General features: G+C 53.8%; 1 protein-coding gene across 3 annotated transcripts in view; it reads right to left on the bottom strand.

The window, feature by feature from the left end:
• Positions 1-16,014, bottom strand: part of Ell (elongation factor for RNA polymerase II) — a 67,115-nt gene extending 51,101 nt beyond the window's left edge. For 2 of the 3 annotated variants that reach the window (XM_046437590.1, XM_046437591.1), the window contains exon 1: positions 15,867-16,014. In XM_046437590.1, the coding sequence (XP_046293546.1) occupies positions 15,867-16,001 (135 nt within the window). In that variant the 5' untranslated portion in view covers positions 16,002-16,014. Of the gene's footprint in view, positions 1-3,328; positions 5,051-15,866 lie in introns of those variants that run through there. The other variant, XM_046437592.2, reaches the window with a different exon arrangement.

Below are 16,014 nucleotides of genomic sequence, written 5' to 3'. Positions count from 1 at the left end.
AGGGTCTGGAGAGGGCATGGCCACCTCAGGCCCTGAGCAGCTGCTGCGCAAGGCAGCGCCGGAGGTGCCTCTGTGGGGCTCTGTGAGGGAGTGCCACCACCGTGGGGTGAAGCCACTTAACCCACATGAGAAGAGGTAGCGGAGTTCTGCCAGCTTTATTTTTGGAAAAGGCATCTGGCAGAGCAGGAGAACCGCGGAGGGAGCGACCCCGACACGTGCGAGTGCGAAGAGCCTGGGGGAGGCGGCGCGGCCAGGGCTCCAGGCAGGAGCTGGCAGCTACTGGGAATCTCAGGCAGGACGCAGCCCCGGAGGCAACGGGAGGACAGGGAACCACACAGGACCCTCCCCCTCCACACAGCCCACCGCAGGATTAGACAAATGTCTAACAGCCTTCACTGAGCAGGCAGGTGCGCAGAGCCAAGGCCACTGATCCCGAGTGACCCAATCCCAGGTGACCCAAGTGACAAGGAGACATCTGAACCAGGATGGGAAGGGACTGGAGAGGGAGGCCTAAGAAAGGGAGGAGGTGCCCTCTGGCCGGCTTCCCCACTCACTCTGAACTGTTGCTGTGGCGTGTCTCTGGCCACTGGCACCCGTGGGCAGGGACAGGCCTCCTGGGCACTGGCTTTCCCCAACAACCGCCAGGGCCAGGAACTCCAATCTTTCTTCAGACCCTGGCAAATGTCCCTTCTACCAGGGAGTCTTCCTGTCATGCAGGCTGCTCTAGAGCCTGTGGGACTGTCACTCTCCACCTAGGACCCCCACTGCCCAGCAAGGCACCAGGACCAGGTTAGCAGGTGTCCTACGTGGGGGCTGGGCCAGCATTCTGGCCAAAATGGAGAGCATGTGCTCTGGCCAGATGCCAGGTCTGACCTGACCCTGCAAGTCACCATCCTGCAGACTCACTTCCCTCCCACCCACTGCTCCGATCCCAAGTTTAGAGAGGCCTCGTCTCTCGTGGACAGTCTGGGCAGGCTCTGGGCAGTCACAGTGGCAACGGTTGACCCAGTGATCACACCCTCACAGACACACTTCACTCAACCTCGATGGCCTGCTTGGCTACTTGTGCCCAAGGGACAACCGAAGAGACAGGGCAGGCGCCAGGAGGGGTGAGGCTGAGGAGGAGGAGAGGAGCCTTCCAGGTGGCGCAGGGGAGCTGCAGAGCCACCCACCCAGGAATGACTTGGCTGATGTGCTGCAGCCACTCCTATTCTGGTTTTTGCCACGCAATTTTGTAACTCAAGTTCACCAAAATCTGAACGCACATCCTGAGCGAAACAGTCCCCTGGCTGCGTTTCCCCCAAGCCGTCTGCCAACTTGGCCTTCCTCCTGGGCTCTGAGCTCACACTGCGCTGCCCATCTGATCTCTGTCACGTTCGCCTCTGCCTGGAGAGGGTGGGGAGGGAGCCAGAGTCTGGTCTTTAAAGTGGTAACACCTGTCTGTCATTGGTCATCTTTCAGGCCTGAGGAGAGGCTGACACTGCCCACAGGACAAATCATGGGGTCAACAAGTCACCACAAAACACAGCCTGTGAAGCCTCCAGGCTGCAGCCTCGCTACAGCCCCGTGGAGACCACCCCCTTAGGCTGTTGTGAGGAATGCCTGCTCTGTGTCACCCTCCATAGGGACCTGTCTCAGACAAGTCCAGGTGACAGGCCCGGAGGTCCACATAAGTCCTGCAGCTCTGAGTATCCAGCAGTTGGCTAGCCTGGGGTCTGTGACTCCCACCTGCAAGAGACCCCTCGGTGCCCAGTTCCAACAGTGGAGCTCCTTTGGAGCAACTTGTGCCTCAACTCTTCCGGGACACCAGAGCTGTGAAGGGACAGGTCAAGCAACTGGACGTCTGCACCCCCAGGCTCACAGCTGAACCCCAGTGGGCAACCTCTTGATGCTCAGGGGCCAGAGGGCAGAAAATGTTGGGACATCTGGGAACTGAAGCCACCACCAGCCCTTCCTGCCACTCCACCGTGTGCCTTCCTCTCCACCTGCCTTCACTGACCCGGCAGCACCTGTGACCCTACCAGCAAGGCTGTGTCAGAGGAGTGAGGAAGTTTCTGCTAGGCCTTCCTAACCAAAGCCATTTTAAAGATGCAGGGGCCAGTCCCACCCTTCCTGGGCCAGGCTGTGCCTGTGGCTTCATGGGCAGCAGAAAGGCAGGTGTGCCCGGAGGAGCCAGGAACACAGGAGCACGTGGGGCCACACCCCCACCTGCCTGCCATTCTAGGCCGAGCTTTTATTTCTCACTGTTCAACTGTCCTCAATAAAGCAGGCTCCTCGCCACTAACAGGTACAAGAAAGCAGGGATGTGGGCAGAAGCAGCCCAGCCGAGCTGTCTGTGCCCGGACACGGTGGAGCAGGAAAGGGGAGCCTCATGTGCCAGATGCCCTGTAAGCCACTTTGGAGTGCAGCTCCCTAAACCCACAAACATGCCACGGAGGAGGAGAAAGGAGGCCTTGCAGCCAAAGGGGTAGGACTCAAGACCTGACCACACCACCAGGCCACAGGCACTGGCCCACAATGACTCCACACTGCAGGAGGGGGAACTGAGGACCAGAGGGTGGCACCACTACACAGGTGGTCACTGCCACCCTGTGCCCAGCCTCCATGTGTTTTAACATCAGCAAGGAGAATGAGGCAGCCTGTCCCTTTTCCCAGCCCTTAGCTGTCATCAGGACACCAGCTCTACCACTTGGAAGCTTTCTGCCTGGCCTCCCTCTGAGCCCTGGGTGCCCATGTGGCCACAGGATGATGGGCAGCCTCTGCCAGCATGTGCCCAGGCTGCTGCCCCCAATTCCCAGACCGTCTGCAGTAAATCCGCCTGGTCTGCAGACTGGCTCAGGACCAGTCCCGGTGTGGTCAACGTGGTACTGGCACTGCTGGCACTGCCCTAGGCCTGAGCCCTGTTTTCCACATCCTCTGGTGACCTGCCTGTGACACCCTCAGGTTCTCCCACTCACTGGATCCCTCCACCCCAATGCAAACACCTGGGCATGAGGCCCTGCTGAGGAACAGCTGTGCCCACAGCGCATGGTTACCTGCTCCTGAACACCTCAACCCAGAACTGCACCAACAGTCTGCGGCCAGCTCTCAGGCCACTCCTGTCACTCCAAAGTGGCCAGACTTCAATTAACCCACATGTGAGAGAGCAGGAAGAGGAAAGGCAAAAGGCAGGGGCACTCTGAGGCTCCCAGGACAAGCTGCCATCAGTGGTGGGACTCTGGGCCTAGACCCTGCCGGTCACCCCACCCAGGGGAAGGAAGACACTCCACGCTTTTGCCTTTGTGGGGCTGCATGGACCCACTTCTGCTCCAGGGCTGGTGAACTTTACCTTGCACATGTGAGCTCTGGCAGGCGCTGCTCAGCGGGGAATCCGCGGCCTCCTAAGCTCAGAGATGCTATGACAGGAGGGTAGCGCAGAGAGAGCCGGGGCCACACCTCATCAATCCTCTCAGGACAGACACCTCAGCAGAATCCTCCTTGACACAGCTTACTTCCGGTTTATGAAAAGCTGACCCCAGGATGGAGCCATTCATAGATCACAGGGTGGGCTGTGTGGCCCTACATGAAGGACCTCACCAGTGAGACCCCGTGCACAGGAAAGGGATCCAACATGCCTCATTCTGGCCCCAGAGAAGACTAGGGATGAGCTGGACACAGGCCGCCAGCACTGGTTGTCCCCTCCCACTCGCCAGATGCACTGCGAGCTGAGCACATTTCCCTGGAACAAGCAGACATCGGTGAGCGTCCAACTCCAAAAATAGTGCCACCAGGAAAGGAAGGAACACACTCTTCTAGCTGAGACCTGCCCCTGCCCTCAGACATCTCCCTGCAAGGCCCCTGCCTGGCCTGTGCAGCTCAGCTGCCACACCCTTTCTGAAAGGAGAGACGACATCAGAAGAGAAGAGCAAAACCAGGCCGCTCCTGCTGACAGAACGCAGAAACCACACGCTGCCCCTCGCCAGGGTGACCAACCCAGGAAGCCCTTCTCAGGGACTTTCAGGCCTCTGGTATCTTACATGGAATCTGATCTACAGAGAGCACTTGCCCCAAGCTGAGAAAGCTCTGGAAGGCTCCCCAAGACCACCCTAAGTCCAGGGTGAGGTATCCATGGCGGACGGACACCAGCCCCACAGAGACACCGCCCCCCCTGTTCTGACCACAGAGCAGAGGCCGAAGGAACAAGAGACTGTGGTCAGGGCCCAAAAAGAAGCAGTTACGGGCCCCACGACCCACTCCAAGGCAAAGACGTGGAACCTACATCCCCAGGAGTGGAGGGGACCAGGACGCCAAGGCTTCCTCTAAGCTGCAGCTGATCCCAACTCCACAAGGGTCATGCACATTGGCCCTTCCCATCCAGGCTGTGCATGACTGGGCTTTGTTTTCAGTTCCAAAGGTCACAAACAAAAAAGGCCAGTCCCGCTGGAAGCTATGCCAGGCTCTTTGCTGAAGCTGAGAAAAGCTCCTGGAAAGCCATGGGAGTGGCACTCAGGGTGGGAAGCATTTTGAGTCTTCAGGAGATCTAGGTGGGGGTTGGCAGCCAGGAGGGTTGTGGGTCCCAGAGCAGACACCCTTGGACTCCAGGACTAACCTCATCTTTTATTTTGTTTTTTGCAGGATACAGACTGAAACAGTGGTACTCTACCACTGAGCTACATTGCTAGCCTTTTTTCTTTTGAGAAGGGTCTCGCTAAATTGCTGAGGTGGGCCTTGAACTTGTATTTCTCCTCTCAGCCTTCAAAGTAGCTGGGATTACAGGAGTGCGCCACCACACCTAGCCTTTCTTCATCTTTGCCAACCACAGGACCATGGCTAGTCATTACCTAGACTTCCTGCTGATAAAATGAAGGGGCCAGAACAAAGGGACCCAAAGTTTCAGTTTCCCAGGGGTGTGGTCTCAGCACAGGGGCTAACACTCCAGACCAACAGCCAATTGTCTGAGCAAGTTCTGCTTCGGGCTTTATGGGGCTGTTCCAACTGAGCAGCTGTGTCCCAATAAAACTTTATTTACAAAGACAGATGGTGGGCTTGACTGGGCCCTTGCCCTAGGCACTACAGCTGACACTGGAAAAGCTGAAGTAACAGTCCGCATTGTCAGTGCCTGAAGCCAGCCCTGCTCGGCCTGCTGGGCAAGCTATGTCTGAACTCCTTCCTCAGAAATGACAGAAGCCCCTTCAACTCTACCACTAAGCCACGGGAATATGCAAGTGGGAGACGCAGTCCTGGTCCTGGGAACGAAATTTTGGAGAGGACAAGAGCAGGAGGCACCTCTTGGGCTCCTTACCCTCAGTGGCTCTGTCTGGAGACACACCTGCCACTCAGGCTGCCCTGATGCTACAGTTATCATCGTCTCACTCTGGGACCCTGAAATCACTCCCTCTGGATGAGGGGAGGGGAGCCCCCACAACAGGTCCACAGCAGAAAGCTGGATCTCTCCTAAAGGTTTAAAAAAAAAAAAGCGGGGGAACCTCCCCATCCACACTGGCCAGTAAAGGAGACCATCCTGAGCCCTCTGGGTCCCAGAAGACAACACCCCCACCAGGAAGGGCAGTGTGAATGGGTGGCTGCCCCCACCTGTCAGCCAAGAGGCCCCCCTCAGATCTGCCTAGCCTGGACTGAGGCGCTGACCCCATGTTTCCAAGGGGAGTGCAGGTCACATGGTGGCTGACATATACACACACGTGTGCACAAGCACTCACCTCCTCTGATTAGAGGCCCCGCTCCTCCCAGCAGTCAGTAGGTGGCTTCTGCCCACAGGATCCCAGGAAACCTCACTGCTTCTGCTCTCTCCCACCCACCTTCACCACCACAGGGTCAGGCCAAGGGCAGGAGCAGGGGCAAAGGCCAGCCTGCCCAGTACCCCCCAGTGGGCAGCACCTGACCTTTGAGGTGTCCAGATTGCTTCCTGCCAGGAAGAAAGCCCATCTTCCACAAGTGTTATCCTTTTTTTCTTTTTAAATATACTTTTTAGTTGTAGGTGGACACAATATCTTTATTTTATTTTTTATGTGGTGCAGAGGATCAAACCCAGTGCCTCACACGTGCTAGGCAAGTGCTCTACCACTCAGCCACAAGCCCAGCCCCGACAAGTGTTCTCTTTTTCCCCTACAGTGCTGGGATGGAACCCAGGACCTGTACACGCCAGGCAAGTGCTCCACCACTGAGCCACACCCTGGTCATCTTAACAGTTATCTTTTTCCATCTTTTTTTCAGAGGTGGGGAGCAGTTACTGGGGATTGAGCCCAGGGGCATTTTATCACTGGGCTACATTCTAGCTCTTATTTATTTATTCATTTATTTTGAGACAGGGTCTCACCAAGTTTCTCAGAACCTCACTAGGTTACTGAGACTGGTCTCAAACTTTGATCCTTCTGCCTCAGACTCCCAAATTGCTAGGATTCCAGGCGTGGGCTACCATGCCCAGCACAACAGTTATCTTTGTGTGAGTGTGGTACTGGGGATGTAATACTGGGGACTGACCTTGACCACTGAGCTACATCACCAACCCTTTCCATTTTTTATTTTGAGATAGGGTCTCACTAAGTTGGTGAGGCTGACCTCAAACTTGAAATCCTTCTGCCTCAGCCTCCTAAGTAGCTGGGATTTATAGGCATGTGCCACTGTGCCCAGCACAAGAGTTATCTTTCAATTTCACTTGGGACACAAAGAACTAAACTCATAAAAGCAGATTTTGCTCCCAAAAGAGCTGTGGCCTTAGGACCTGCAAGGTGGGCCCTGCCCCTTCCTGAAATCTTTAGGACCTTTGGCTGGTTGGGTGTCCCACCCTGCCAGACTCAAGAGATAGCAGGGGGCTGTGAATAACTGGGGTGCCCAACCAAGGGCCAAGGCTAAGTTACCCTTCTCCCCTCCCCACAGGTTCTCCAGGACACCCAAGGTACATCTTAACCTTCTCTATTCAAACACACTTGCATCCTGGTACTGGGCTCCACATGCTGTCCTTACAGAAGTAGGACACTGTCACTGTCTTCTCCACTTCTCTTCGCATCCACTCCAGAGTCAATAAAGGGCCCTCCATGCCCCTGCTTCTCAGTTGGTTCCAGGTGACTTTCCTTAACACTCTCCTTCAGACGTGACCTGAAGTCAGCCAAGCTCACCTCCAGCATGGACACCAACATCCCATCCGATGGTAGCTGTGGTCAGGGTCTTTGTCACCTGCAACCAGACTGTCAGTAGGAGTTGAAGCCAGTCTCACTCACCCCAGCATGTGACTCCCAGCATCCTTCAAGGGAAATGCCTCCTTATGATGACTCTTTTCGTAAGTATTTAGAAGAGTCACAGGGCCAGCAAGAGCAGTGACTTGGGGAAGAACACACTCAAGGAAGGGACCACCCAGCTGAGCCCTGATCACTCCATGTGAAGAGAGCAGGATTAACCCAGGGCTTTCATCACCAGCAGCACCTTAGTTTCTCAAAAGCTCCAAGGCAGGCTAAGCTGCTCCAGGCAGCCTGCGACAGAAATGCCTAAAGCCCACTGGGAAGCAGTGACAAGAGAGCTGTCACTAAGGCCCTCCCCTGGTCTTCCCTGAACCTGATGAGTACATTACTCACCCACCTGCAAGGCTGACTCAGGGTGACCTAGGCAAACCCTCCATCCAGCCGAAGACCTTGGTGACGCTGTCCAGTGCACCCACAGTCCAGTAACTGCCTCTGGGCTAGTCAACACCAGTGCAATCGGGAAACGTGGTGTCCAACTGCTCCTCAGCAAAAGATGCAATCCAAGACCCAGACTGGCCACATCTGTTCAAACCCACCTTCAAACTGCACATATGAGGACACCTGGAGGAACTCAGGACGTCCACACTCTGGAACAAAGGCAGCAGCTCAGAAAGACCGGCTCACCACAACCTCACTACACACAGCTTCCACCTCAACAGCAACGACACATCCGTCACGGACACATTAGGGCTCTCTGATCCTCGGCAACCACTCCAGAGCTGCCATCGGCACGTCTTTCAGCCCTGCAGGAACCCTGCATCTCTCACTGAAAACCCCAGATCAAACATCCCAACAAAGCCGACTAGGTCAAGACCTTCTACCACATAGCCAGCATAAGCCAACATCAGAAATGTCCACCTCCTCCAACCAGACACAGGCGACTTCCCAATTGTTTCCCACATTTGAACCCTTACCCAGTCCCCAGGTACCATCCCAGCTAAGGCCCTCAGAGCCTCTATCCACAGCCTCCTCCAGCCTCCCTGCCTCCCACCTGGCCCTTCCTGACCACACAGCCATCCCCACCAGAGCCAGAACACATCCTGGAAGCAAATGCACAGCAATCACAGCCTCCCAACTCCACCCAGCGATGAGCGGTCATGCCAGGCCTCTGCCTGCGCCAGCCTCCCCAGGGGAGCCCCGGCCACAATTCAGTGCGTCTGTGCACCTCCACCTCAGGAAATAGAGCAGCCTGTCCCAGCATCCAGAATGACCAGGACATAAAAATGATCTACGAATAGTGACCTCTTAGGATCCAAACCGTGTGGAAGACATAGCCATTGAAAAGTAAAATTTAGGGAGCTGGGGCTATAGCTCAGTGTAGAGTGCCTGCCTTGCATGTGTGAGGCCCTGGGTTCGATTCTCAGCACCACATAAAAATAAATAAATAAATATAAAGATATTGTGTCCATCTACAACTTAAAAATATATTTAAAAAAAAAGTAAAATTGGACCCAGGTGCAGTGGTGCATGCTTATAAATCCAGCAACTCAGGAAGCTGAGGCAGGAGGATCACAAGTTTGAGCCAGTCTTAGAAACTTAGTGAGGCCCTAACCAACTTAGCGAGACCCTGTATTAAAATAAAAAATAAAAAGGGCTGCAGATGTAGCTCCGTGGTAGAGTGCCCCTGGGTTCAATCTCCAGTATCAAAAATAAATAAAAAATAAAGTTTAGGGTGCTGGGGCTATAGCTCAATGGTAGAGCACTTGCCAAACGCATGAAGCCCTGGATTCAGTTTCCAGCACCATAAAAGACAAAAAACAAAGTTTGAGCAGGGCACAGTAGCACACACCTGTGGTCCCAGATACTTGGGAAGCTGAGGTAGAAAGATCGTCTGAGCCCAGGAGGTACAGCCAGCCTGGGAGACGGACCCCGTCTCGAAACAGGAAAAAAAAAAAAAAAAAGCGGAGCAGGAGGAAGAACCTAGCGGTAGAGAACTTGTCTGGCATTTGTGACCCTGGATTCCATATCCAGCACCCCACACACACGCACATGCAAAGTTTATAAGGACAAAAAATAGTTCTCTAGTTGGGGAAGAGACAAAAAGAGACAAAATCACATGAGCGTATCATGATGACAACTCAGTACAAGACAGAAGAGAAAGGAAATGAGATGCCATCGCACTTGCCTGGGGCAACAGGACTAGTACTTTAGGTTTGCTGCAAGCCTCTAGGCTGAGCTACACTACTCATCCAGCTTAAAAAAAAAAAAAGCTTTCACACACGTGGCTTTTATATTTTTTGTGGTTGTTGTTGGACACAGGGTCTCACTAAGTTGCCAAGGCTGCCCTTAAATTTGTGATCCTCCTGCCTCAGCCTCCAGGGTCGCTGAGATTACAGGTGTGCGCCATCCCACCCAGCATGTGTGGCTTTTAAACAGCAGTTCAGTGATTCCACAAACTTCACCTGGACTTGAGAACCTGTCCCTCCCTAGGGACTGGGAGTCATAGTCCCTCAAACCTGCGTGACTCAGCCAGGAGCTGCGTCTCCACTTGGCCAGGGAGGTATCCAGCCCTGGAGGATATAATTAGCATTGGGTCCTGGTGTGCATGGCCACTTCATGTGGAGACAAGTCTCTCTATGACACTTTCATGCAGTGGAACAGTCTCCCTTGGGATGGCTTACTTGGACACCAGTTTTCTTTTTTCTCTTTTGTTTCTCTTAATTAAAAAGTGACAACATATCTGCCTGTCATCACTGTCTGTCATTCAAGCACCTACAGATCAGAGGTCATTTGGGGTCACTGTTCTAAGTGTCCCTTCAGGCTATGTGGCTGACTGCAGAGATGAGATCACACAAAGCCCAGCTGCACAATTCACAGACCAAGGAGAAAACAGGACAAGGTAAGTCATAAAGACAGAGTCCTGGGCGTGAGGCCCTAAAAACAAAAGAGGCCAAATCCTACAGACACAGAATTAATCATCAGTCTGACCCCTGCTGGGCCACATCAAGCAGGGCTGCTGTCCCTGAAGCCCAGATTCTGAAAGCCAGGGGTCTCCTGGGTTTCTGGTCCGAGCTACACAGAGTGGAGAAGCAGTCTTGTTTTTCAAGTTGGCTGGTTCCTCCCTCAAGGTCTCCTGGCGATGTCACAATCCTGGTATGATGTCAAAACTGCTTAAAGGGTGATGAACTCTGGCCTCCTGATGAGTCAACAGAGGGTGGGTTTCCGTGAGCAGCCTACTGTTTACACACAATCACCGTGGTCACAGCCAGGCAGCCGGAAGCTTGGTCAAGGGTCACAGTGGCCAGGGTGGTGTTCAGCCTCCCTGTCTCTCCCGCACCCCCAGCCCCTCTCCTGCACAGCCAGCCAACTACAGCCTCAGGCTGGCTCCATCCTACAGCAGCACCTTGGGGGAGGAGCCCACCCCACCCAGAATCAGCTGGCGCCCACCTGGAAACACACAAGCAAATCGAACCCAATGACCCAGCAAGCGGGAGACACAAGGCTGCCATGCTCCTGATGCCCTGTGCCAGCCCACTCCACCCAGCCCATCCAGCCTGGCCAAAGCCTCACGCCGTGAAACCTCCTGTGAGGTGACTCAACCTTCTAAGCCATGCCTGCCTGTTTTCTCACCTGGGAAACAGGAACTGCTCACGTCATGGACCTGACAGGGACAAAATGAACTACTCGGGCAGCACAGCCAGTGCTGGCATGGGAGTGGGACATACACTACAGATGCAGGCGATCATCTATCATCTTTTGGTTTTCTCCAAGGACAGGGCTCAGAACAGTCAAACTACAAAAATTTTGCACAGCCACTCATGTCATCAATGTTTGTGGCCTCTGTGCGGGGGGTGGGGGTGGGGTTGTCAAAATGCTGGTGTTTCACTAGTACTTGGTCCCACAGTATGACTCCCTTCAGAGCTATGTGCCCTACAGCTCAAAACCCACCCCAACCCCAAACAAGACTGTGGCTAGGGCACCGAAGAGGAAGCTGAGACACGAGGACAGTGGAGTGCCCTCAAACAGGTGAGGCTGCCTCAGAGTCTGACATGCCCCTAACATAAAGCAGGAACCATAAGCTAGTGTTCCCCCCAGAGCTTGGAGATGATGGCCCTAGGATTCCTAAGGAAGTCCTCATCTGAACAGCAGGATAAAGCACTTCCCTGCTCAGGAGCACGTGGGCACCCACCCAGGAAGGGAGAGACAAGCCTGGCCTCCCGGACCTCCCCACCATGCAAAGGGAATGCAGACTAAATGAAGACTCCTCCTGCCACCAGTGTCCAGGTTGACGTCCAAGCAGTTCACCTACTTACTAGCACGCAGCATAGCACTGGGGCCTCCCAGGACAGCTGTGGGATACTGGCTGCAGGCCCATGGAACCTGGTGCTCCTTCACACCTGGACAGCACCTTGCAGCCACCCTACACCTTTACCAGGCCCTGACTCCAAGAGACTGTGCAGGTTGGACTCTCCAGCCACTGACCTCAACTCTGTGTCATCTCCTATGCCCACCTGGGGTCCCTCACCAGCATTTTGCCCTATTTTATTTCCTTTCTAGCACTGTCCACTGATGAATCTTTCTTGCTGATTCCGGGGTGGCTGTTTATTATCTATCTTTTTTTTTTTTTTAAAGAGAGAGTGAGAGACAGAGAGAGAGAGAATTTTTTAACATTTATTTATTTATTTTTTAAATTAGTTTTCTTTTGAGTGAGAGAGAGAGAGAGAGAGAGAATTTTTTAATATTTATTTTTCAGTTTTCAGCAGACACAACATCTTTCTTTGTATGTGGTGCTGAGGATCGAACCCGGGCCGCACGCATGCCAGGCGAGCGCGCTACCGCTTGAGCCACATCCCCAGCCCCAATATCTATCTCTTTTTTTATTATTTTTATTTTTTTTAAAGTTGTAGAAGGATAGAATGTCTTTATTTTGTTTGCTTTTATGTGGTGCTGAGGACCAAATCCAGTGCCTCACATGTGCTAGGCAAGCGCTCCACCACTGAGCTACAGCCCCAGCCCCTATTATCTACCTCTTGATAATTCTAGAATATTGCTGCTGACACAAGGCACCCATCTTAGTCCCTGCGGGCGTCTAGCCCCTGAGCAGTGGCCCTGTGCTGACCAGACACTCCATCAAATTGGGTGAGAAGAGTGAGCCCAGGCTCATCTCCCACCAGCTCTGCTTGAATCTCCACGAGGGCCCAGAGCAGGAGACAGCGCTGGGCAGGAGTGCCAAGAGCTGAGAGCTCAAGAGGGCTCAGGGTATGCTGGGGCCTGAGAGAAGGATCTGAAGCTTGGAACGGGGTTAAATACTGGCACCCTCACGGTTCTGAGGAGAAGGATCTGGAGCTGGGATGGGTCAGGAATTCACTTGCCCAAAGCCTTGTGAGGCAGGCAAGGCCAAGATTCAAACCCAGACAGCTTCGATCTCCAGCCTCAAGGACCCTGCCTGGGCCCTCAGTTATTCCCAAATATGCTCCTCTCCACCAAGGAGGTCACCTGGCCACAGAGACCACTCAATTCCCCTAGTGACAAAATACAACCCGGCAGATGGAGGCAGATGCCCCTGGGTGGGTCACTTCCTCAGGGTCACCAGGGGACACTTCTCTGAGTAGGCAGTGACATTATTCTGGAAGGATGAGTTGTATACCACTTCCTCTATCTGCTCGCCTGGAAATAACCCAGCAAAGTCACAAAAGAAATACAGAGAAATGGTAACCTCAGAACTACTCGGGATTTTATAATCAAAGAGAAACTTTAACAAGTCCAAAATGGGATGGGAGGACCAGCCGTTACACATATTGCTAAATCTCTACCGGCCTGGCCACCAGGCCTACACAAGAGCAGCTCAGACTTCAGACCCTTCTGGGGAAAGAAACCACCGTAGATCCTTACACAAGGCTGCTCAAAGGGCTACGATGAACAATTCATGGAAAGACACAGGGAAAGTTCCACAGCAAGTTCCTGTCTAGACCCTGCCACACCTGAATATGTAAAAGTCTTTTTGCAATTAAAAAGTTTAAGTAGGGGGCTGGGGTTGTGGCTTAGTGGTAGAGTGCTTGCCTAGCATGCATGAGGCACTCGGTTCGATCCTCAGCACCACATAAAAATTTAAAAAAATAAAGATATTGTGTCCACCTAAAACTAAAAAAATATTTTTAAAAAAATTTAAGCAGGGGTAAGGGGCGCAGCTCAGTGGTACGGGGCTTGCCTAGCACGCACAAGCATGCACTCCCAGAACAACAACAAAAAAAAACCCTACCCACAAGTTGCTATTGGCAAACCATATAGCCACAGCACCAGAGAACAGTAAATCCTGGCTGCTAGTTGACAGAGATGGGCACACAAGGTTTTGTGAACAACAAATATCAAGTTCTTTAAGTTGCCTTCCCCATGCCCACCATCCAAAACCAGCTAAATGAAGGCTCTTCCTGCCACCAGTGCCACAAAAAGCACAGGAGCTCCTCTGGTCTTAGCTCAGTCCAGTCCACTGCCCAAAGCGTAATATTAAATACGAAAGCTTCCATGCCAGTCATCTTTCAAGAAAAACACAAGTCTGGATCTCCCCAAAATTTAACCCAGCCAATCAAGTTGCCCTAGACGGCTTAGAGAGTTCTCTGAGGGAACCCTTCCTGGCTGGTCAACACACTACTATAAACAGCCTGGATGGAACAAGCTCAACAGTCTGCAGTTAACTTCACCTTCACATACAAGGAAGACCCAGCTTAGTTAGGAGATGTAACCTATACCCGAAATTAAAAATAGCAGCATGATGGCATGAGGCAGACGCACAGGCAAGCCTTCCTGACAGGGGACTGGAACGAGTGAGGGCAGCTTTGGACAGAAGGTGGGGCTCTTGGTCCCAGGATCCCAGAAGTCCGAAGCAACCAGGTACCAAGTCCATCTTATTTACATGACTCATGTGCTCTCCCCCAGCTGTTTCTGGGAAAACCTGCCTTCCTGCAGGACAAGTCAGAATTGCCCAGGGGAGCCAGGCAAGGTGGTGGTGCACGCCTATAATCCCAGCTACTCAGGAAGCTGAGGCAGAAGGATTGTAAGTTCGAGGCCAGCCGGAGCAACTTAAGGACAGCCTGTCTCAAAATTTTTTAAATAATAAAAAAGAGCTCAGGATAATAGCTCAGTAATAGAGCGCCCCTAGGTTAAATCCCCAGTACCTTGGGGTGGGGGGGGGACTGCACAGATGAAAAGGTTCCAGGCTGCAATTTCACCAGGAAAAATGGCCCAAGATGGTCACTGGGCAGCCACTGCCACCTCCTGAAACCATCATTAAATTCTCCTCCTCACCTGCAGGGGCGCCTTAGCCTCGTCTTGGGGAATCTTTTTGACAAGGGTAGAAGGAGCTCTTCCAAAAAGAAGAAATCCCCGTTCTATGAAGGGGAAAACTGAAACACAACGACAGGAAGGAAACTGCTGAAAGAAGCAAAGGAGCTGTGGGCTCCAGGACAGGAGAAGGAACACAAAACAGGGTAAGAAATTCCCAGCTTAGCTAATGGTGCTGAACAAGTCTGGGGCAGGAAGAAAGCCACATTCCTTCCTAGTTACTCTCTCCTCACCCGCCCGCGGCCCCCCCATGCTCAGTATACATAAACACACACACAGGGCCTCCCTGAATCTGAGACAGACATCCCCCCACAACCCCAGCCGCCTTATGATTATGAAGTCCTCACTTTCCAGGAAAAGAGGTAAAGTGCTCCTTCCTTTCTCTCAGATCCTAATCACTGGGGGATCTGCAACTCTGATCTGGGCACAAGACAGAGGGTGCCCATGACACAAACTGAAATGGGAAGAGGCAGACTTCTGATCACGACTCCAGATGTGCCCCAAAGTTAGACCTGAGAGAAGGTACACCCAGCAGTCTCCCCACCCCCCAGCCAGGTGGCAGAACTGAAAGACTCCAAACTTCCCCAGATGGGCCCAAATTGACCAGAGAAGTTTGAGAGTTAACCACCAGGTATGATGGCCAGAGCCTCCTTCCAGGTCCACCAGGGGCTCCAAGACTGAGAAAAACACCGCGGGAGGGCCAACCCCACACAACTACCTTCAGGAAAACATCACTGCCTCCCTAAACATTTTCACCCTCCGATGGTATCCAGAGACAGGGTCATCGGAAAGCGCCAAACACAGGCCCCAGGTACAGACACAGCCTTCCACCTAGATGGAACAGGCCCCCACAGGTGGCCAGTCAGCAGCGCCCCCTGACCCACCCTGCCTGGGACATGGAAAAGCTGCTTCCCAGGAAGACACACCAGTCACCCCCACCCAACTGCCCCTCCAGGTGTCCAGACAGAGAAGCCCAAGTCCCCACCACCACACCAGGCCAGAGGAGCACCGTCCTCTCCCTTTCCCCACCAGGTGGGCAGACCAGTTCCTGCCCAGGTGCCGGGCGGGCCAGGAAAGGCCCCGGACGCCTCCAGGTGCCAACACTGACGCCCCTCCCGGCCAAGTTCCGGCCCCTTGGCCGCCACGGACTGTCCGCCGGTACCGCCTAGTAGCACCTACGAAGACCGCGGTTCCCGGCGCTCCGGGCTGATGCCGGCCGAGGACACCGCTGGCCCAGGGACCTACCAGCAGCACGCTGGACCCTGCGCTCCCCGCCAGGGCGCCGCGGTGAGGGGCGCGCGAGGCCGGCCCGCGCCCCGACGTCCCCGACGGCGCACCGGACCCCACGCCGCTCACCTGGCTGGCGCGGTAGCTCTCGAAGGCCTTCAGGGCACTGTCGGTGAGCTTCACGTGGAACACAGACACCTTGCTGCCGTCGCTCACCCGCCCGCACGACAGCCCGTAGCTCCGAGCCTCCTTCAGCGCCGCCATCTTGCGACCATCG

The sequence above is a fragment of the Marmota monax genome, unplaced genomic scaffold (genome assembly GCF_021218885.2).
Source record: "Marmota monax isolate L192 unplaced genomic scaffold, Marmota_monax_Labrador192_F-V1.1 WCK01_AAM20220418_F8-fsc00021, whole genome shotgun sequence".
Lineage (NCBI taxonomy): Eukaryota > Metazoa > Chordata > Mammalia > Rodentia > Sciuridae > Marmota > Marmota monax.
The sequence above is the reverse complement of the archived record's forward strand: the minus strand, read 5'-3'. Positions and strand labels throughout refer to the sequence as shown.